Below are 16102 nucleotides of genomic sequence, written 5' to 3'. Positions count from 1 at the left end.
AAGGGTAAGAAGATTTTTTTTAGGCTTCAGAGATATAGAAGGCAGCGTCCAAATTAGAGCCAAGGACAAAGTAAGTACAAAAAGCTTTCGAAGAAACAGCCAGAAATCACTATGTAGGCACATGACCATGGATACAGATATCAACAAACCTTAAACTCACCTTGAATCTCTGTTTGCGGTTGTTGCTTAATTGCAGGAAGAGCCGATGTGGCCCATTCCAGTTTCCATACACAATATCTGTCCTCCCATCACGATTAAAATCTGCTAAAGCCACCCCTCGGCCATGCTGCATTGGGTCCTCAACTCCTGTAACAAGCATATGTCATCCTTTACAAAGCTGGGTTAAACTTACAAGCAGTATATAAAATATATGGCATCTACCTAAGCCCTTAATTACAGCTAACATAAACTTATATAAATATTTTTACAGGAGTAATCTTACAAGTCTCTGATCATGTAGCATCTCCTGAGACCAAGGAGGTAAGTCACACTCCAGGATGTGGCAACTTTTATTTTTTCAACAATCAAATTGAACCATAATCTGAATATTACAGCACAATATTTGTTAAATTCTGTTCAAGTTTTCAATCGTTTCTCACGTTAAACAATATATGGTTTGTCTGTGTACGACATACAAACAACATAAGAATGTCACATAAATCAGTATATCTGCTCATATCCCTCCTATCTGCATTCTGATCACATTACTGTTTAGGCCAGTTAGTCTTAAACCAGTGGATGTGGTACCAGGGAGGTCAATAGAATGGTGCTATGAAGATATATACCTCATAAAATACATAGAAAATAATTTTGACAAGTGGCTGGCAAAAAAGCCATGTCATGTAAATGAGACTGAACACAAGAACATGAAAAATGAACTTGTTAAATTTCGCTTCGCACTGAGGTGGTCTTTAACTCTGTAAATTTGTGAACCTTGTGAGCGTCAGCCATTAGAAAACAAAAACTGCTGTTTTATGCTGAAACAATAAAGTAAATAGAAAATAGTAAAAAGTACACACAGTATCTATTTAGCTAAGTTTAGTTAGCCAGTCTGGCCACTGCTGGTTCCTCAGGCTGGAAGTTGAGTTGTAAAAAAGCAGAGATTGACAGGTTTTGGTTTGGGGAACGTTTGGCAGCTGGTAATAATGCTATTTTTGTTCAGTACATTTAAAAAGAGAAGATGACATTTTGAACATAGTACGTTCCTCATGTGTTGGTAAAACAGAAAACTGTTCTTTCTCCACTAAACTTAACACCTCTACAATCATCAACATTTAAGAGTTTTGTGGCTGGGAGCTGCTAATTTCTTTCTTCAAATTGGTTTATGAGCTGAAACACACGCTTGTTTCTACTCTGTAACATTATTAAAATTTAAAGCAGCAAAAAAGTTCTTTATTACAAATGAACTCAAGAAAAACTACTATGATTTAATTCTACTCAAAAAAGTACCATTACACGAAAATATTTACTCAAGAGCTGTAACGACAGTCAATTTCATTTAATGTTTTTCCACTTCTTGTTATATTTTGACAGTTTCTGACATAACAGTATTTCAGTATATTTCTTTTTTGTGGTAGTGTATTTCTGATAGTGTTTCATTTTTTTAAGTGATATAATGCTTTTTTAGCTCTACATTACACTGTCTACATTATCCGACATAGGTGTTATATCAACTTCATATCAAAATGGACAAAAGCTGTTTTATGACAGCTGACATCAGTTGAAATATTGATGCAGGTTTGGTCATGACAGGCTTATGAAGGTGTTAATAGGTCAGTAATTTGCTATCAAATATTGCAACTGGTAAGCTGGAGATGTATCAGTGTACATGATGACGATAAGAAAATGATTCCTTTTTCAGCTCACCTGCCTGTGCAGCCACATCTGTAAATGTCCCATTTCCGTTGTTGCGGAAGAGAAAGTTGGAGCTGTACTCATTGTCACAGAATATGTCGGGGAGGGTGTGGCTCAGGATGGGCCCCACCACAACCCCCCGTCCCCCTACAGCACACAGCAGAGATATCACCATCACCAAAAGCAATGTGCAATCATTGCTGCCTTTCCAGGCCATTTCTCTGTGCAGGCACTCCACTGTTTCTGCTGACACACACACACACACACACACACACACACACACACTGCCTGCCTACAGTCACATTACAGAGAGCACAAACAGTTACAGCATCTACACACTGCACACATCTCACTCTACTGCTCCAGCACCTCATAAACATGACTAAGAATCTGAACGTGTAAACCCGATTTGAGCATTTCTGCTGTAACAAGTCAAACATATTTAAAATTAGCAGAGTTTTCTTGCACGAAACAGTTAACACAATATTTACACCGTTACTTGACAAAGGCTTTTCACCTATCCAAAGCAGGAAAACCACATAACAGAGCATCTGTTTACATTAGGGATCAACAAATATGCAAATGTTGAGAGTGATACAACACTGTTTTTGAGTTATTCACAATGAATCTGAAATCAATAATTGTATATGGTCAAAATGGTATGGTATAGGCTCCAATTCTTTAGTTAAACACTGCTGTACTGATATGATTGTCACTTGCCTACTGGGAACTGTCAAATATTGCTGTCAGTTCTTAATGTTACATTTTTTAAAACTAATAAACATTTTTAAACTCACAAAGTTTTCTGTAAAAGAAACATTTTAAATAATGGGGAGACCAGGGAGGGTTGAAGCATAGGGTACATTGTCATACCTCCAGTTTAATGGATTAGAAATAAGCCACAGGGGTGATAGTGTTACTGTGCACATCACATAAAGACTTGATGGTTTATGTAACAAAATCCAATTTTGGGGTAAGACAGCAAAATTCACATTCTGGGTTACACTCATATTAACGAAGGTTGAATGCCCTGACTGATACAGTCTAAATAAGCAGTGTCTTGTGTTTAATTTGCTGTGTAAAAGGTATGCTATTTTTAAACATACATGCTAAAAAATCTAGCAATATCACGAGTGACGAGGCATGGGTGGGTTGTAAAATACAAAGAACAATAGGCCCACTCATATTTCTGACATTAACCCACTACAGTAAGCTGGGGCAGGTTGTAACTATGAATCTTTTTGTATTTGAAGCAAATGATTTGTGGATAAGCAGTAGATTTCTTTTCTATTGCTATTCGTAAAACAAATTACTACTTTTTTTTTACAAATAGCAATAGAAAAGAAATAGTATAGGAAGGTATAGCAGAAAGGTATAGCAGCAGAAAAAAAAGTTACAGAGGCTGAGACAAAAAGTGCTACAACTGCTTCTTGGTCTTTCCTAAATATTTTAGCACATAGGGTGGAGCTTCCTGTTTTCTTATTGTTAATAGTACTTTTCAAATAAAGTGCTTTGTGTCCTACCATGTCCTGTTATCCTCATGCTAAAGGTTAGGTTTTACGTGTTTGGTTTTTTTTCAACAATGATAGGTGTTTGTGTTCAGGTTTATCCCTTCAGCCTATATTGCTGTGAAATACAGTCAGGTCCATACATATATGGACGTCAACAAGATTACTGTTATTTTAGCTGTCTAACACAACAGTGAATATGAGCTCAAAGTGCTGACTTTCAGCTTCAATATGAGGGTATTTACATCCAAATTGGGTAAACAGAATCATAAATTTGTGACTAACAGAATTTGCAGTCAACGACTGCCTGTAGTCTAGAATCCGTGAACATCAGACACTTGGTTTCCTTCTCTGGTGATGCTCTGCCAGGCCTTTACTGCAGCTGTCTTCAGTTACTGCTTGTTCTTGGGCCATTTCACCTTTTCTAATACAAGTTTTGCCCTGAGTAAGTGAAATGCATGCTCAATTAGATTTGAATCAGGAGTCTAACTTTACCATTGCAATACATTCCACTTCTCTGCTCTTGGGATGTTTCTTTGGGTATGCTTCGGGTCATTGTCCATCTGCACTGTTAAATATATATAGCCCTATACACTCAAAAATTCATCCTGCTCCTTTTTTTCAGCAGTCACATCATCAATAAATACAAGGGAACCAGATCCACTGGCAGCCATGCATGCCCACACCACAACACTTCCTCCACCATGCTCAACAGATGAGGTGGTATGCTTTGGATCATGAACAGTACCTTCACTTCTCCAGACTCTTCTCTTACCATTATTCTGGTACAAACTGATCTTTGCTTCCATAAGATGTTCCAGAAATGTACACGCTTTTTTAGATTTTTTTGGCAATCTCTAATCTGGTGTTTCTGTTTTTGAGGCTTATTGATGGTTTACATCTTGTGGTAAACCCTCTGTATTTGCTCTGGTGAAATCCTCTCTTGATTGTTGACTTTGACACAGATAAACCTGCCTCCTAGAGGGTGTTCTTGATTTGGTTAACTGTAGTGAAAGGGTTTTTCTTCACCAGGGAAAAAAATTCTTCTGTCATCCATCACAGTCGTTTTCCATGACCTGTCTTCCTGGCCATGACTGTAGTATGCTGTGGTAGACAGCTAAAATAGCAATAACTTTGTTGCCATCTAATTGTTTATGGACCTGACTGTAGATGAGCAGTTTCTATTAATACTGACACAAAGCGCATACGATCAATGAAATCCTCACAGATTATTATTTTTCCTTTTATTAGGCTTATTTGTCCATTACGATATATCAGTTTTATAGCTGATATCAATATCAATGTGTAACCTTAATATTGACTGACTTCATCAGCCAAACAATATATCAGCCAGGACTTGATTTCCCTGCACTAAAACATTTCAAATGAGCCTCCTTCTAAAGGGAACTCCAGGATTTTCTTCTTTATGACCTTCTTTCAGCAACATTCTCTACTCCATCTCCCTCTGTCCCAGTGCCCAGCCTTCCACAAGCGTGCTTCCACTGAAAGAGCGCTGAATGGGGGATCAAAGCGCACTTCACAGTGTACACTGATTAATGGAATGTTTGGCCCATTGAGCAAGTCTGAGTTGAAATATGGCTCTGTCGTCCTTGTGCCTCCCTATGACTTTCACCGTAGTAAACAGCTGAGTGGGCCAAAAGCTGCCTCTCTCCTGCGGCAGCGCTGCCTCCCAGGCCCCCTGCTCTCTCTATTAGGGCTGCTTTAGCCGATAAACACTGTCCATAACTCAGTGACGCGCAGCTGATATGAGCTCTGGGCTCTGGTGTAAATCAGCCACTGGGCAAAGCACACTGCTCCCTCAGCCAGCTGCTTTTAGAGGGTCTCCAGTAATGGATAACCCTCTCTCACACACACGAATGCCTATACACACCTGTAAATTTGTTGACCCCAGCCTGCTCCGCCACATTGGAAAGGGCAACAATCCCTTTGGACAGGTCACTGGCACTCTCGTCCATTTCAATCAGAGCGTGTGGCCCCACGCTGCCACTGGCATAATTGGCAATGTAGATGGCATAACGTCCTGTTCCCTGAGACAGAGGAGAAGACAATAACAAAAATAGCCAGATCAGAGAGCATTCCAGTACAGATCAGTAGAAAAAAAAATAATAATAAATATATCAGTAAAAACACCTTAAAACATACATATACGCTAGAACAAAAAATAATCAAATTGCCTGACAAAATTGTTTAATACAGATGCATGAGAAATACATTAGAAATACATGGAAAAAGCCATTTAAATTGGATGACAAATTGCCTTCAGAGTGTGTATTATGGGTGGTAAAAATAATAATTTCTTGGAGGCACTGCAAAAAAAAACAAGTCTGCATCGATGCACTCAACGTCATAATCAGACCTTTTTATACAGTAGTGTTCAAAAGTTACACCAGCTACAACTCTACAAATTCAGAGATTTACACTAATTTGTAGGAAAATAAGTCCAGAATGACGAACAGAGCTGTAGATGGTTCCTTAATGACTGTTTCATTTCATTTATGCAATTTCCAGTCTAAACGGCCATTAAGTACAAGTCATTAATTTCTTAGCATCAGGACAAAAAAAGCAGAAAACATATTTAACAGAAAATTATGCTGAAGCCTAAGCATAATTTTTTTATTTTTACACACCTCCAAAGTTCAGTCTTGGTTGCTTCTTCTGCTTCTCACAAACCAAGTAATCTAAGTTACAAAGTTAGGTTCATCAGTCCACAAAGCCTTACTACATATCTCAAATGTGTCAGGTGTGGTACTCCACTGCAAATGTTATTTCACTGGCTTCTCGGCTGCTACACACCCTTTAACCTTTCAGACCTATAGAGTTGAGTTGTGTTCTCACAGTGGAAGGACAGACAGAAACACTTTGAGGGTCTATCAAATCTTGCATGACTATGAGAAGTCCCATTTTCTCTGTGTCTTTGAGTAATTTTTTTAACTCTAGTTTTGGAAAGTTTTTTCCTTATTTTCCTTTGACTTTCCTCTTCCTTACGCAAGTGAATTATCTTACATCTAATCTTCTCAGAAATATCTCCTTTAGCCATTTTAGATGTCCATGAGAAAGAAATTTGCAAGGCAGCTAAGGTGTGTTCGGGTAGAGGCTTGAGTGAATGTCTCTTTGAAAGGGAACATAATGTCAGTGACTGCGAACCTAGCACACGACGAACAGGGGTGGACAAAGTGGACAAGAGATGGACAAATACTTCTGTACTTTAGTAAAAGTAGAGCAAAGTAAAAGTACTTTGATTTATTACAGATCTTGTATAGTATTATTTTGTTGAACAAGGTCTACAGATAAAACAAAAAAAATCTCCTTAACAGACCTTGAAGGGGACAAAAGCCCTCAGATCTTTGAGCACATCAGTACAGATCAGCAAATGTGCACAGGAAATGAAAAAGAAAAAATTACTGAGTTACAAAAATACTTATTGTGCACATATCAGGTTAAAAGATTTTCATCACTGCACAAAATCAGAACACATGATTGTGCTGTTACAAAACACAGCATGTTTACAGCCATTTCCAAATGCTAACTACTACCTCATTGGACTCTGCTGCCTTCATCTCCCTAGTCTCAGAACTCCCTCCCTCCTCTTTCCCCGCACTTTGCAGCACCCACCCCGTGGATATTAATTTCACACCCCATTATCAGACAGAGTCCCTGTGGGCATGAACTCAGTGAAGGAGCCACGTAAATGAACTTACGCACACAGTTTCAATGAAGTCTCCCGCGATCCCTGCGTTTCCACACAGGCAAATGATGAAATAAAGAAATGTATCCATAAGTACATAAATACCACCACCTAGTGCCTGCAGTCCTAATGAGGCGTAAGAATGTAAATGTCAAACACATTACGCTGCTCCATGCACTCCACCGATACCTCAACTCAGGTCAACACAAACAGCTAAAAATAAGGGGTTAAAATAATATGTTGTGTGCTCCAAATACTTCAGGCCGTCTTGAATTTAAATGTTAGTCAGCTGTAATTTAGTTGTAAATTATGGCATCTAAGGGATCTTTATTCTGACATTTTTCTTTTATTTTAGAAAGAGGTGCCACAATATCTTTTTGTTTCTGATACCGATACTGAGACTTGAGTATTGGTTGATGTCGATACTGACAGTATTTTTTCCTCTTAAAAACTGTTCTAAAATGAGTTATTTTTAATTTAAGTATTTTACATTCAACGGCCATCTAAAAATACATTGCTCAAACTGTTCAGACACTTTCCTGCCCTAAAGAAACACTTACACAAAAGACTTGCAGTTTAACACATTCACAAAAAAAGAGGAAAAAAACCCTGAAAAATCAGATGCAAATGTATGCACCATAACACTAGTTAAAAACGTACTGGATTTGTTCTTTTTTCCTCTTATATCCAATCCAGAATTTTCCTCCCATATTTGAACCAGCTGATATCGGCCCAGTACCAATATTGGGTATTGGATCGACGCCATCTCTAATTTTAATATATCAGATAAGTGGAAATGGGCAAAGACAGGAAGATTAGTTTGGGAAGGTTAGGAGTTTAACTATATCTCCAACTCAGTTCCTTAAGTACTGCAGTCCAGTGGCCTGAAGGGGTCTCTCCATCTCCTTGAGGCCAGAAAATGGCTACTTTTTACCTCCACACTTTATTACATTGCCATTAAGTCTGGGAAAAAAAGCCAGTCCTCTGCCAGTTAAATGCTACTACTTTGCTCTAATGTCTTCTGCGTCTGTTGGGAAGGGTTCCAGAGGCAGCCATAAGCCCATGGATAATTACCAGCCCATGCAGATAGAAGTGAGCAAGGGCCAATCTATCTCCCCTTCAGGAGCAGGTCAATACATCTCCCTGTCCACCTTTAAGAGACAAATGACAGCACTTCATTTTCAAGGAGAACCCAATATTAAAAAATGCATTTGAATATTAGCTGTCCCTCACATTGATGGGAATCTATGGACAAATAGGACAAGCGCTCTATGAGCTTTAGCACACAATATCTCAGTCGTTGTCATTTTAGGCTATGACCTTGCACCACGGTAACTTCTAAAAGAGACAAGAGAAACATTCTCTCTGTATTAGAAGTTCATTTCAATTTCCCAGAGTATCTCTGAAATGGGCCTTGATGCAACAAAATGATGAAGTGTTTTTTCCCCACTTCATTTAAACCCGGACCCTACACATTTGTGTTTTGTTTCACTTCAACACCATCTCCCCAGCCGGGCTAAATCACTTACACAAGGCTGTAGAACAGCATCCTCTTATTGCTCAGTCAAATGAAGCTGCAGTCAAAAAATCTATTTCAATCCCTCGCCTGCTGCTCCACAGGATAAGTGGACATCGTTCATTGCTGACTGCAGTGGAGAGCAGTGTGGAAGCCAGAAATATGAAGCTCAGGTTCAGCTATAGTATTTCGGCTATCACCCAAAACCTTTTTCATGATAGGCAATCTATCATGTCCTCTCTGATTAGGTATCAGGGCAGCTCTGATGCTGGCATGTACAGTTGTGATAATTCACCTGCACAGAGGCAAATTAGGGCAATATGTCTCTCCTTGCATGTCTCTCTACAAAAAACAAATGAGGCCTTGCCTGTTCTAATTATCATGCCACAGGACACACTGTCAGAGACAAATATCATAGCTCTCCACAAATGGACTGTCATAGAGGCAGGCTGGCAGAGGCGGGACGCAACAGGCCTGCTGAGTTATAGCTAGTGAAACCTGTGATCTCCTCTGGGTGAAACATGAAGACAGTAATGGAGTGTAAAATGTCACCTAACAGTCTGCCCAACTCACTCCCCCTCAGAAGCAACACCCAGCACTGGCCATTCCCCTGTCCAGCTGCAGATCAATACACACATTTGGCTCTCCCACACCAGCTCTGTTCCAGATCAGAGGTTCCACAGAAATGAGGTGTAAAGCTTCTTTTCTTTCAGTGTTCAAACACAAGAGCTAAACCAAAGGTTTAGGACTTTCCAGGTTGGCAAAGAGCAATGGCAGAGTCCATCTGAGAGATTCATCAAGGGAGATTTGGTGAGGTGCTGTTACCTTTCTGTCCACACAAGCGACTGATCGACCTGCCATGCGATTGGCCACGTCTCTGTGTTCATTTATCTCATCGTTCAGCAGATCCTCGAAACGTCCATTGCGAAACTTGAAAAGCTTATCCGTGTAAGTTGCTCGACCTGGTCAAAGGAGAAAATATGAAAAAGATGAACAGCATTTTCCTCTATTTCAGTGAGAACCGTTTTGACACAGAAATAACTGCAGTTAATTTACTTGATTGAAACCATTCCTGCGTTTATTCACTTCCAACTTAATGGCAAATGTAAGTAAATTGACGGATGAACCTGCATTGATGTATCTTTTTCATATGGAAATGATGTACATGTTTGATTCAATTAAATTCAGTACATTACTTCAAGTCAGAGAATGTACACTTAGTTTTGTCACTTCAAAACTTGAGTTTGTGTCTTTCTGTGAGAGTATTCACAAAGTAAGTACCTGAGAAAGCATTATTGGTGTTGAGAACATAGATCTCTTCTCTTCCGTCACCATCTATGTCACACGCTGTCACTCCAATTGCATTTCCTTGCCGATCTCTGAGCGCGTAGTATGGTGAACTGCGGTTGTCAACTGCAATGTTCACCAGCCTCTTCTTTATCTTATCATACTTCAGCACCAGGTTTGGCCCATTGTACCTGTGGAGTGAGATATTTAAAAATAAATATTTTAAAATAAATATATGTTAAATATAATCATACTTGTCTTTTCATTTGGTTGTTTTCAACTAACTTCTAAAGAAAAAAAAAATGCTATAAGGTAGAAGTAGTTGTAGCTAAATCAGTTTACTTACAACTTTTTATTACACAATTGTGCTTATAACACTTGAACTGTGTTACTTGATTTCCAACTGATAAATATAATTGAGGCCATATATATGAATGTGGAAATAATACACACATTTGAAACCAAAGCAAACTGATGATCTTCCCTTCCTTTCCTGTCATATCATACTAAATTTATTTAATTATTTAATCACACTCTGGGAGAATGCTTTTAATGATGTGATCTCCTGTATGCTCGCCTCCTCCTTAGCTGCAGTGTATTATAGAAAAAGCAAAAGCCTGAGGGCTCTATCAGTCTCTGCCCATTTCACTGCAAAAATGCCAAAACAAGGCAGGACTGTCCAATTACCTCCATTTTCATCAACACACATCCACTACGGTCTAAATCTTCCTCAAAACCACTTTAGTTCTGTAAAGATCATTCAGTTTCTCATGAAAGATCACTTTCAAATCACAAATTGAAGTAATTGCATCCTCTTGGTAAACTGAGCTCCTGGCTGCTATTTACATTGCTTCTATATTAACAAAACACATTTTCAATTAAGCAGCGCTGAATAAATGTGTTTGGTTTGAAAAACAAAAATATCAGGTTCAGATTCCGGACAACAAGTTAATGAATATATTTATAAAACTGTTTTTTATTGTTTTGGATCCAACCTACGTTCTACCTTCTGAAACCTTAACATCTTTATTCAAACATTTAACTCACCCAGCTACAAATATCTCCAGATCTCCATCTCCATCCACGTCGGTGACGGCCACGCCATAGTTAAGCTGAGTGGGGTTGTTCTCGTAGTCAGGGGGCAGAACACTCTGAGTGACCGCTGCAAACATGGGCTCCGAACGCTGGGCCCACGACTGACCCATCATGCCCAGAGCAAGTGCTATCGTCCAAAGAGACATGGTCACCTGCTAAACCCACAACACATAACATTAGTGTTTCACAACCCCTTCCTGATCAGATGATGCATTGTAAGCTTGTGTAAATGAGAGTTTATTAGGACAAGGCAGCCATCCCCTTCAATCTAGGGCTGCCACAATCATGACATTTTAGCTGAAGATTAATTGTCATATAAATAATGGCGATTAACAATTTAATTGTCTTTTCTTCTTTACTGTTTACAGTTAAATTTCAAGCCTGGAATGACCAACCTGGCTGATGACCCAGCTCACCTGCTAGCTAAGTGTACTGCACAGCTTACACTGTCGAATCAACACACTTATACAAATATCTGCAGCAACACAGAATTATGTGTAGAGTTAGGCAAAGCCAAATGTTCTTCACGAATAAAAATATAAGTACAAAAAAAAATCAATTCTGCCAGCATACATGCTAAAAATGTTAGAATTAGCTAAACAGCTATCAAAGAAACAAAGATTACTCATGCTCATACATTTATCTGCCTTAAATCAGTGTACCCAATTCACATTTTGTTTGTTGCATAATATGATTGTGAAATCCAACAACTGTGGAAAATGATGACAGTCAGCTTAAAACAACTGTGATCACATCAAATGACAGTAATGAGGCGATAAGATAATAATTGTGACAGCCTACCAGAATCCATATCATTTATTTGTGCTCATCAAATTCCTGTTAGCTGGTATAGTATATGATATATATATGATATATATGATGTATGTGATATATATCACAGCTAGCTTGTCTATGGATGCTCTTAAATTTGTCCACACTGAAACAGAATGGAACTGATGTCAATGTGCGTCAACAAGACCCAACTCTCTTTCTTTTTTCTAGATATCCTAGATGCACTGGAGGCTGTTTATTACTCAATTTAATGCAGTTTAAGATCATTTTCATGGATAATTCTGACTCTATGAATCTAAATTACGAATTCACTATAGAAATTACAGGTTAAACTGTAATCAAACTTATGAAATCTCTTATGAAATCCCTGTATTTATTACTCTTAAATATTTTTTTAACCTTAAAAATAACTACAACTTGGTTTTTATCTTACTTAGATTTATATCAACAACATTAGAAGACCACACAACATGACAAACATTATTGTTGTTCAAAATTAAAATGTAATATGCTTCACTGTAGTGTGAAGCAATATTACTTGACAAACATATCTGAAATTTTGAGACCAACTGCATCAAAAGTGAAAAATAATATATTTCACAGTAGTGTAATACACCTCCCATGGTGCAGTAATTAAAGAACCACAATGAGACCACCCCCGACTCATTCACTATCCCTGCGCTGAGTATACAGTCTGCTCTGTCTTTGCACAAAACAATACCTGAAACAACACTGTCCTTCAGCTGGCTTTAAGATGCCTGAATGGTTTCCTCTGTTAAGAGAAAATTACCTGGTCAACATTCCACTTACAGGGAAAGAAAATAAATCGAAAGAGTGAAGACAGGTGAACGTGGCAGGTCCAAATTAAGACTTAAAAGAAAAGGTTGTGCGTCACTGAACATGAGACAGACACTTCAGACAGAAAAATCCAGAAGTGGCAGAGATTGAGAGACATTCTTGGAGAATGAGAATCGTGTACTTAACTGTCTGGATGGGTTAAATTCAGTGATAGTGCTTCAAACTGAGCACAGGACTATTTGTGAATAAAGGCTCATGGTGAGTTAGGTTCAGCGATCAGACAATAAAAGATGCAAAGCGGTGCAACAAAAGCTTGTATCTTCAAAATGGTAACTTTACAAGAGAAGGAAAAAAACAGTGGAATTCAATAAGATCTTTTTTTAAGTAATTTGGGACCATTTCAATTAGTCCATTTATCATGAAATTGTAACATAATGCAAAGGTCAATTGGCATCTTCAAATTCTGTAATAAATACAAAAATGGAGATGCAACAAGCAACAGTAAGAAGGATTTCATTACAATGATTGGGGGTTTAGAGGTTATACTGCTAAAAGAGTGTGGTTTTATTATAGTACTTTAGAAGTAAAGCAGAAAAAGATTCCACATAATGTATGATTTAAAATTACTGCAGTACACAGCCATTCAATATATAAAATATGTTAGTCTGCCTACTTACATTCAAGATGAAAGCCACATAATCTGCATATTTCAACATATATGGATGACTAATGCTGGATTAAAAGAGTAAAAGGATTCATAAACACTACCATATACATTAAAATCAGATTACTCTTAAATAGAATGGGAAAGAAGAAAGGACATGGAAGAGCAAGAGTGAGTAGAATGAAGGGAGATATATGTGGAGCAAGATTACAGGAGCCTTTACAAGCTGGCAAGATTTACGAAGAGACAGCTCTTATTATTACAGTGCACTGCAACGCCCCCAAATCACCTAATCTCATTCACTTTACTAGAGTTCTAAACTCATGCAGCTGCAGAATCAATGTAATGTGCCTTTGATTCAACTTCTCCCCAGAAAGTTCAAATGCTGTAACATTAAATAACACAGAACTCAAGTGAACATTTGTGATGGGATGCAGAAGCAGCTGAACTATTCAGAAGAAGGTCACAACACACAAAATAATAATAAAAAAAGGTTTACAGTGAACGCTTACAGTCAGCTTAATGACTATACTGAATGATTAGATGGGAAGCAGGCTGGGGAAAACATGGTAGCTGGAAAACAAACGTGTCATATTTATTATAGTGATTCTGCTGATAGAGAACATCTATAGGCTTGGAGTAGAGATGCTGCAGTGCTATGCTGATGATTAACGGGGTACAAGTATTTACTGTATCTAGTGCTGAGGGAAGTGCTCTGACCTGGTAGAACTTTAGACTGCACAAATATGAGGTCATATTTACAACCACTGTCCAGCAATAAAGCACAGAAGCGAGGTTAAATGTCCTTTGAATCCGATATCCATGTTGAGGAGGCATTGATGATGCTTCTCGTTACCTCACTGCAGTGGTGGCCAATGCCAGACTCACATGCATTATTGAAGGAACAAGTACTGTACAAATAATAATTATCTATTATATTCTATAATAGTGTATATACTGTACACAGCAAAATTCTCAGCTCTCTCTTATAGAGTCAACTATAAGCAGCGATTTTAAACATACAGGGCTGGTTTCCCATACCCAGATTAAGCTTAAACCTAGAACAGAAAGGCTTTTCCTAAGAGAATTACTATTGACATTACAAGTCAGTCCAACATTAGGCTTAATTTAAGTTAAACCGGCTTAAATAAGCGTCAGGCTATCTATTTTTTTCTTAAAATGCAGGGTTTTACACATAAACAGCTGCCCCAGTGCCTGGTTGACTCTGCAAAGTTCCTTGAACTCTAAATTTCAATTACAAGTTTTAATTCAGACTATTGGCTAATAAGAATAATGAAAAGAAGAAAAGAATGAATTTCAGCAAAGACATCCAAATGTCGTCATGCCTCCCACTGAAAAGGGTGCAGCATTAAAAAGCTGAAAGTTCACCTGTGTCACCAAAAACCTTCTCATCTTGTATCATAAGGAGATTAAAAACCCACAGCCTATTATAAAGCGCTCGTGCGCTGGATCTATGACTCACTTGCTCTCATCTCGCGCACGCTGTCCTGCATCCTCACATCTTGATAGAACTGCGACAAAGCCGAGCATCTTCACTTTCTGAACACGAACTCAAGAGTGTGAAGGACCCAATTACAGCCAGAAACTCGAGAAAACTTCGAGAACACAGGTCATGGTGACAGTGGTCTTCTTCAGATATACACAGGATTCATACAGCTCATTTAGCAACGCGCAGCCCTCTGCACTCTGACTGGAACTACGCAAATCACAGACACTAATCACAATTCAAACGTAGCGTAAAGCACTAACGCAAGAAGACTACGCAAAAACACAGAAAGCAGATCTATAAGTAAGCACATGGATTAAAAGCAGACATTTGATATCCTGATTTCTACTTCAGCCACTTCTTAAGAAGTTATAGAAACTTTACCCCGTACTAAATTAGTGGTGCCAGAATCAACAAACCAGCCACTAATCCGGACACCTAACGCCTCTGAATAATTAGAGGTCACGCCGAGGTTTACGCAGCTCCAGTCTAAGTTTAGGATTAGTGGCGAGTCTTTCAGCCCAGCCAGCACGCAGTGGATAAGCAGCGGTACCTACATGAGGAAGGACGATGGGCAGCGACGGGCAGGCAGTGGCGTCCTTGGCTCTGGCTCTCAGTGGACACGCTGTACGTCTCTGGGGTCCTATCACAATAGTCCTTTCACACAACTTCTGAAGTAATTGCTTTATGAAATCAGTTGTGAATGAATCCATCCAATAACGAGAGGCTTCACTGAATATTTAAAGAGGCAGCCAATGACGTGCAAGGAGGGCGGAGCTAAACCTGCCGCGGGGTGAGCGCTCTTTTACTCTGTTCTGGGATCAGATCCCTCCCTCTCACCTCACACACAGAAAGACTGAGATGTGGATGTGAGGAGCTGATCCTTCAGCAGGGATAAAGGAGGCAGCGGCTACCTAGCATGGAGGCAGGCTCGTGCGCTACCTGAGTTATTCTGCATAATAACAGAAGAGGAAGACTTTTGTGTGTGTGTGTGTGTGTGTGTGTGTGTGTGTGTATATATATATATATATATATATATATATGACATGTTCAAATTTATATATATATATATATATATATATATATATATATATATATATAAATTTGAACATGTCAGCTGCCGTTTTGCCATGTGTTAAATTGAATAGTGCAATAGAAATGCTCCAAAATTACTTGGAAAATTTGCTCCATTAACTATCATTCAAAGTTATAAATGTTTTTCCATTTTGGAGTTACCACTCTGGAAATGTTTTGTTGCATGTATTACATCCAATTTCTTTGGATCTTGGTCAGCTTGCACTTATCTTTCAGCTGCTCTTCACAATGTGTTAAAATTTCATGATAAATGAAGGACTTGAAATGCTCAGGATCGCTT

The 16102-nt window shown here is 38.6% G+C and overlaps 1 protein-coding gene across 1 annotated transcript in view; it reads right to left on the bottom strand.

The window, feature by feature from the left end:
- Nucleotides 1-15383, bottom strand: part of crtac1b (cartilage acidic protein 1b) — a 30272-nt gene extending 14889 nt beyond the window's left edge. The window contains exons 1-7 of the mRNA XM_036573439.1: nt 15285-15383; nt 10919-11121; nt 9866-10062; nt 9410-9546; nt 5254-5410; nt 1867-2001; nt 161-306 (exon numbers count right to left, since the gene is read on the bottom strand). Coding sequence (XP_036429332.1) covers nt 161-306; nt 1867-2001; nt 5254-5410; nt 9410-9546; nt 9866-10062; nt 10919-11112 — 966 coding nt within the window. The 5' untranslated portion in view covers nt 11113-11121; nt 15285-15383. The remainder of the gene's footprint in view (nt 1-160; nt 307-1866; nt 2002-5253; nt 5411-9409; nt 9547-9865; nt 10063-10918; nt 11122-15284) is intronic.
- Between the last annotated feature and the right edge of the window lie 719 nt (nt 15384-16102).

The sequence above is a fragment of the Colossoma macropomum genome, unplaced genomic scaffold, assembly GCF_904425465.1.
Source record: "Colossoma macropomum unplaced genomic scaffold, Colossoma_macropomum, whole genome shotgun sequence".
In the NCBI taxonomy this organism is placed as follows: Eukaryota; Metazoa; Chordata; class Actinopteri; order Characiformes; family Serrasalmidae; genus Colossoma; species Colossoma macropomum.
This window is presented reverse-complemented; position numbering and strand designations above follow the sequence as displayed.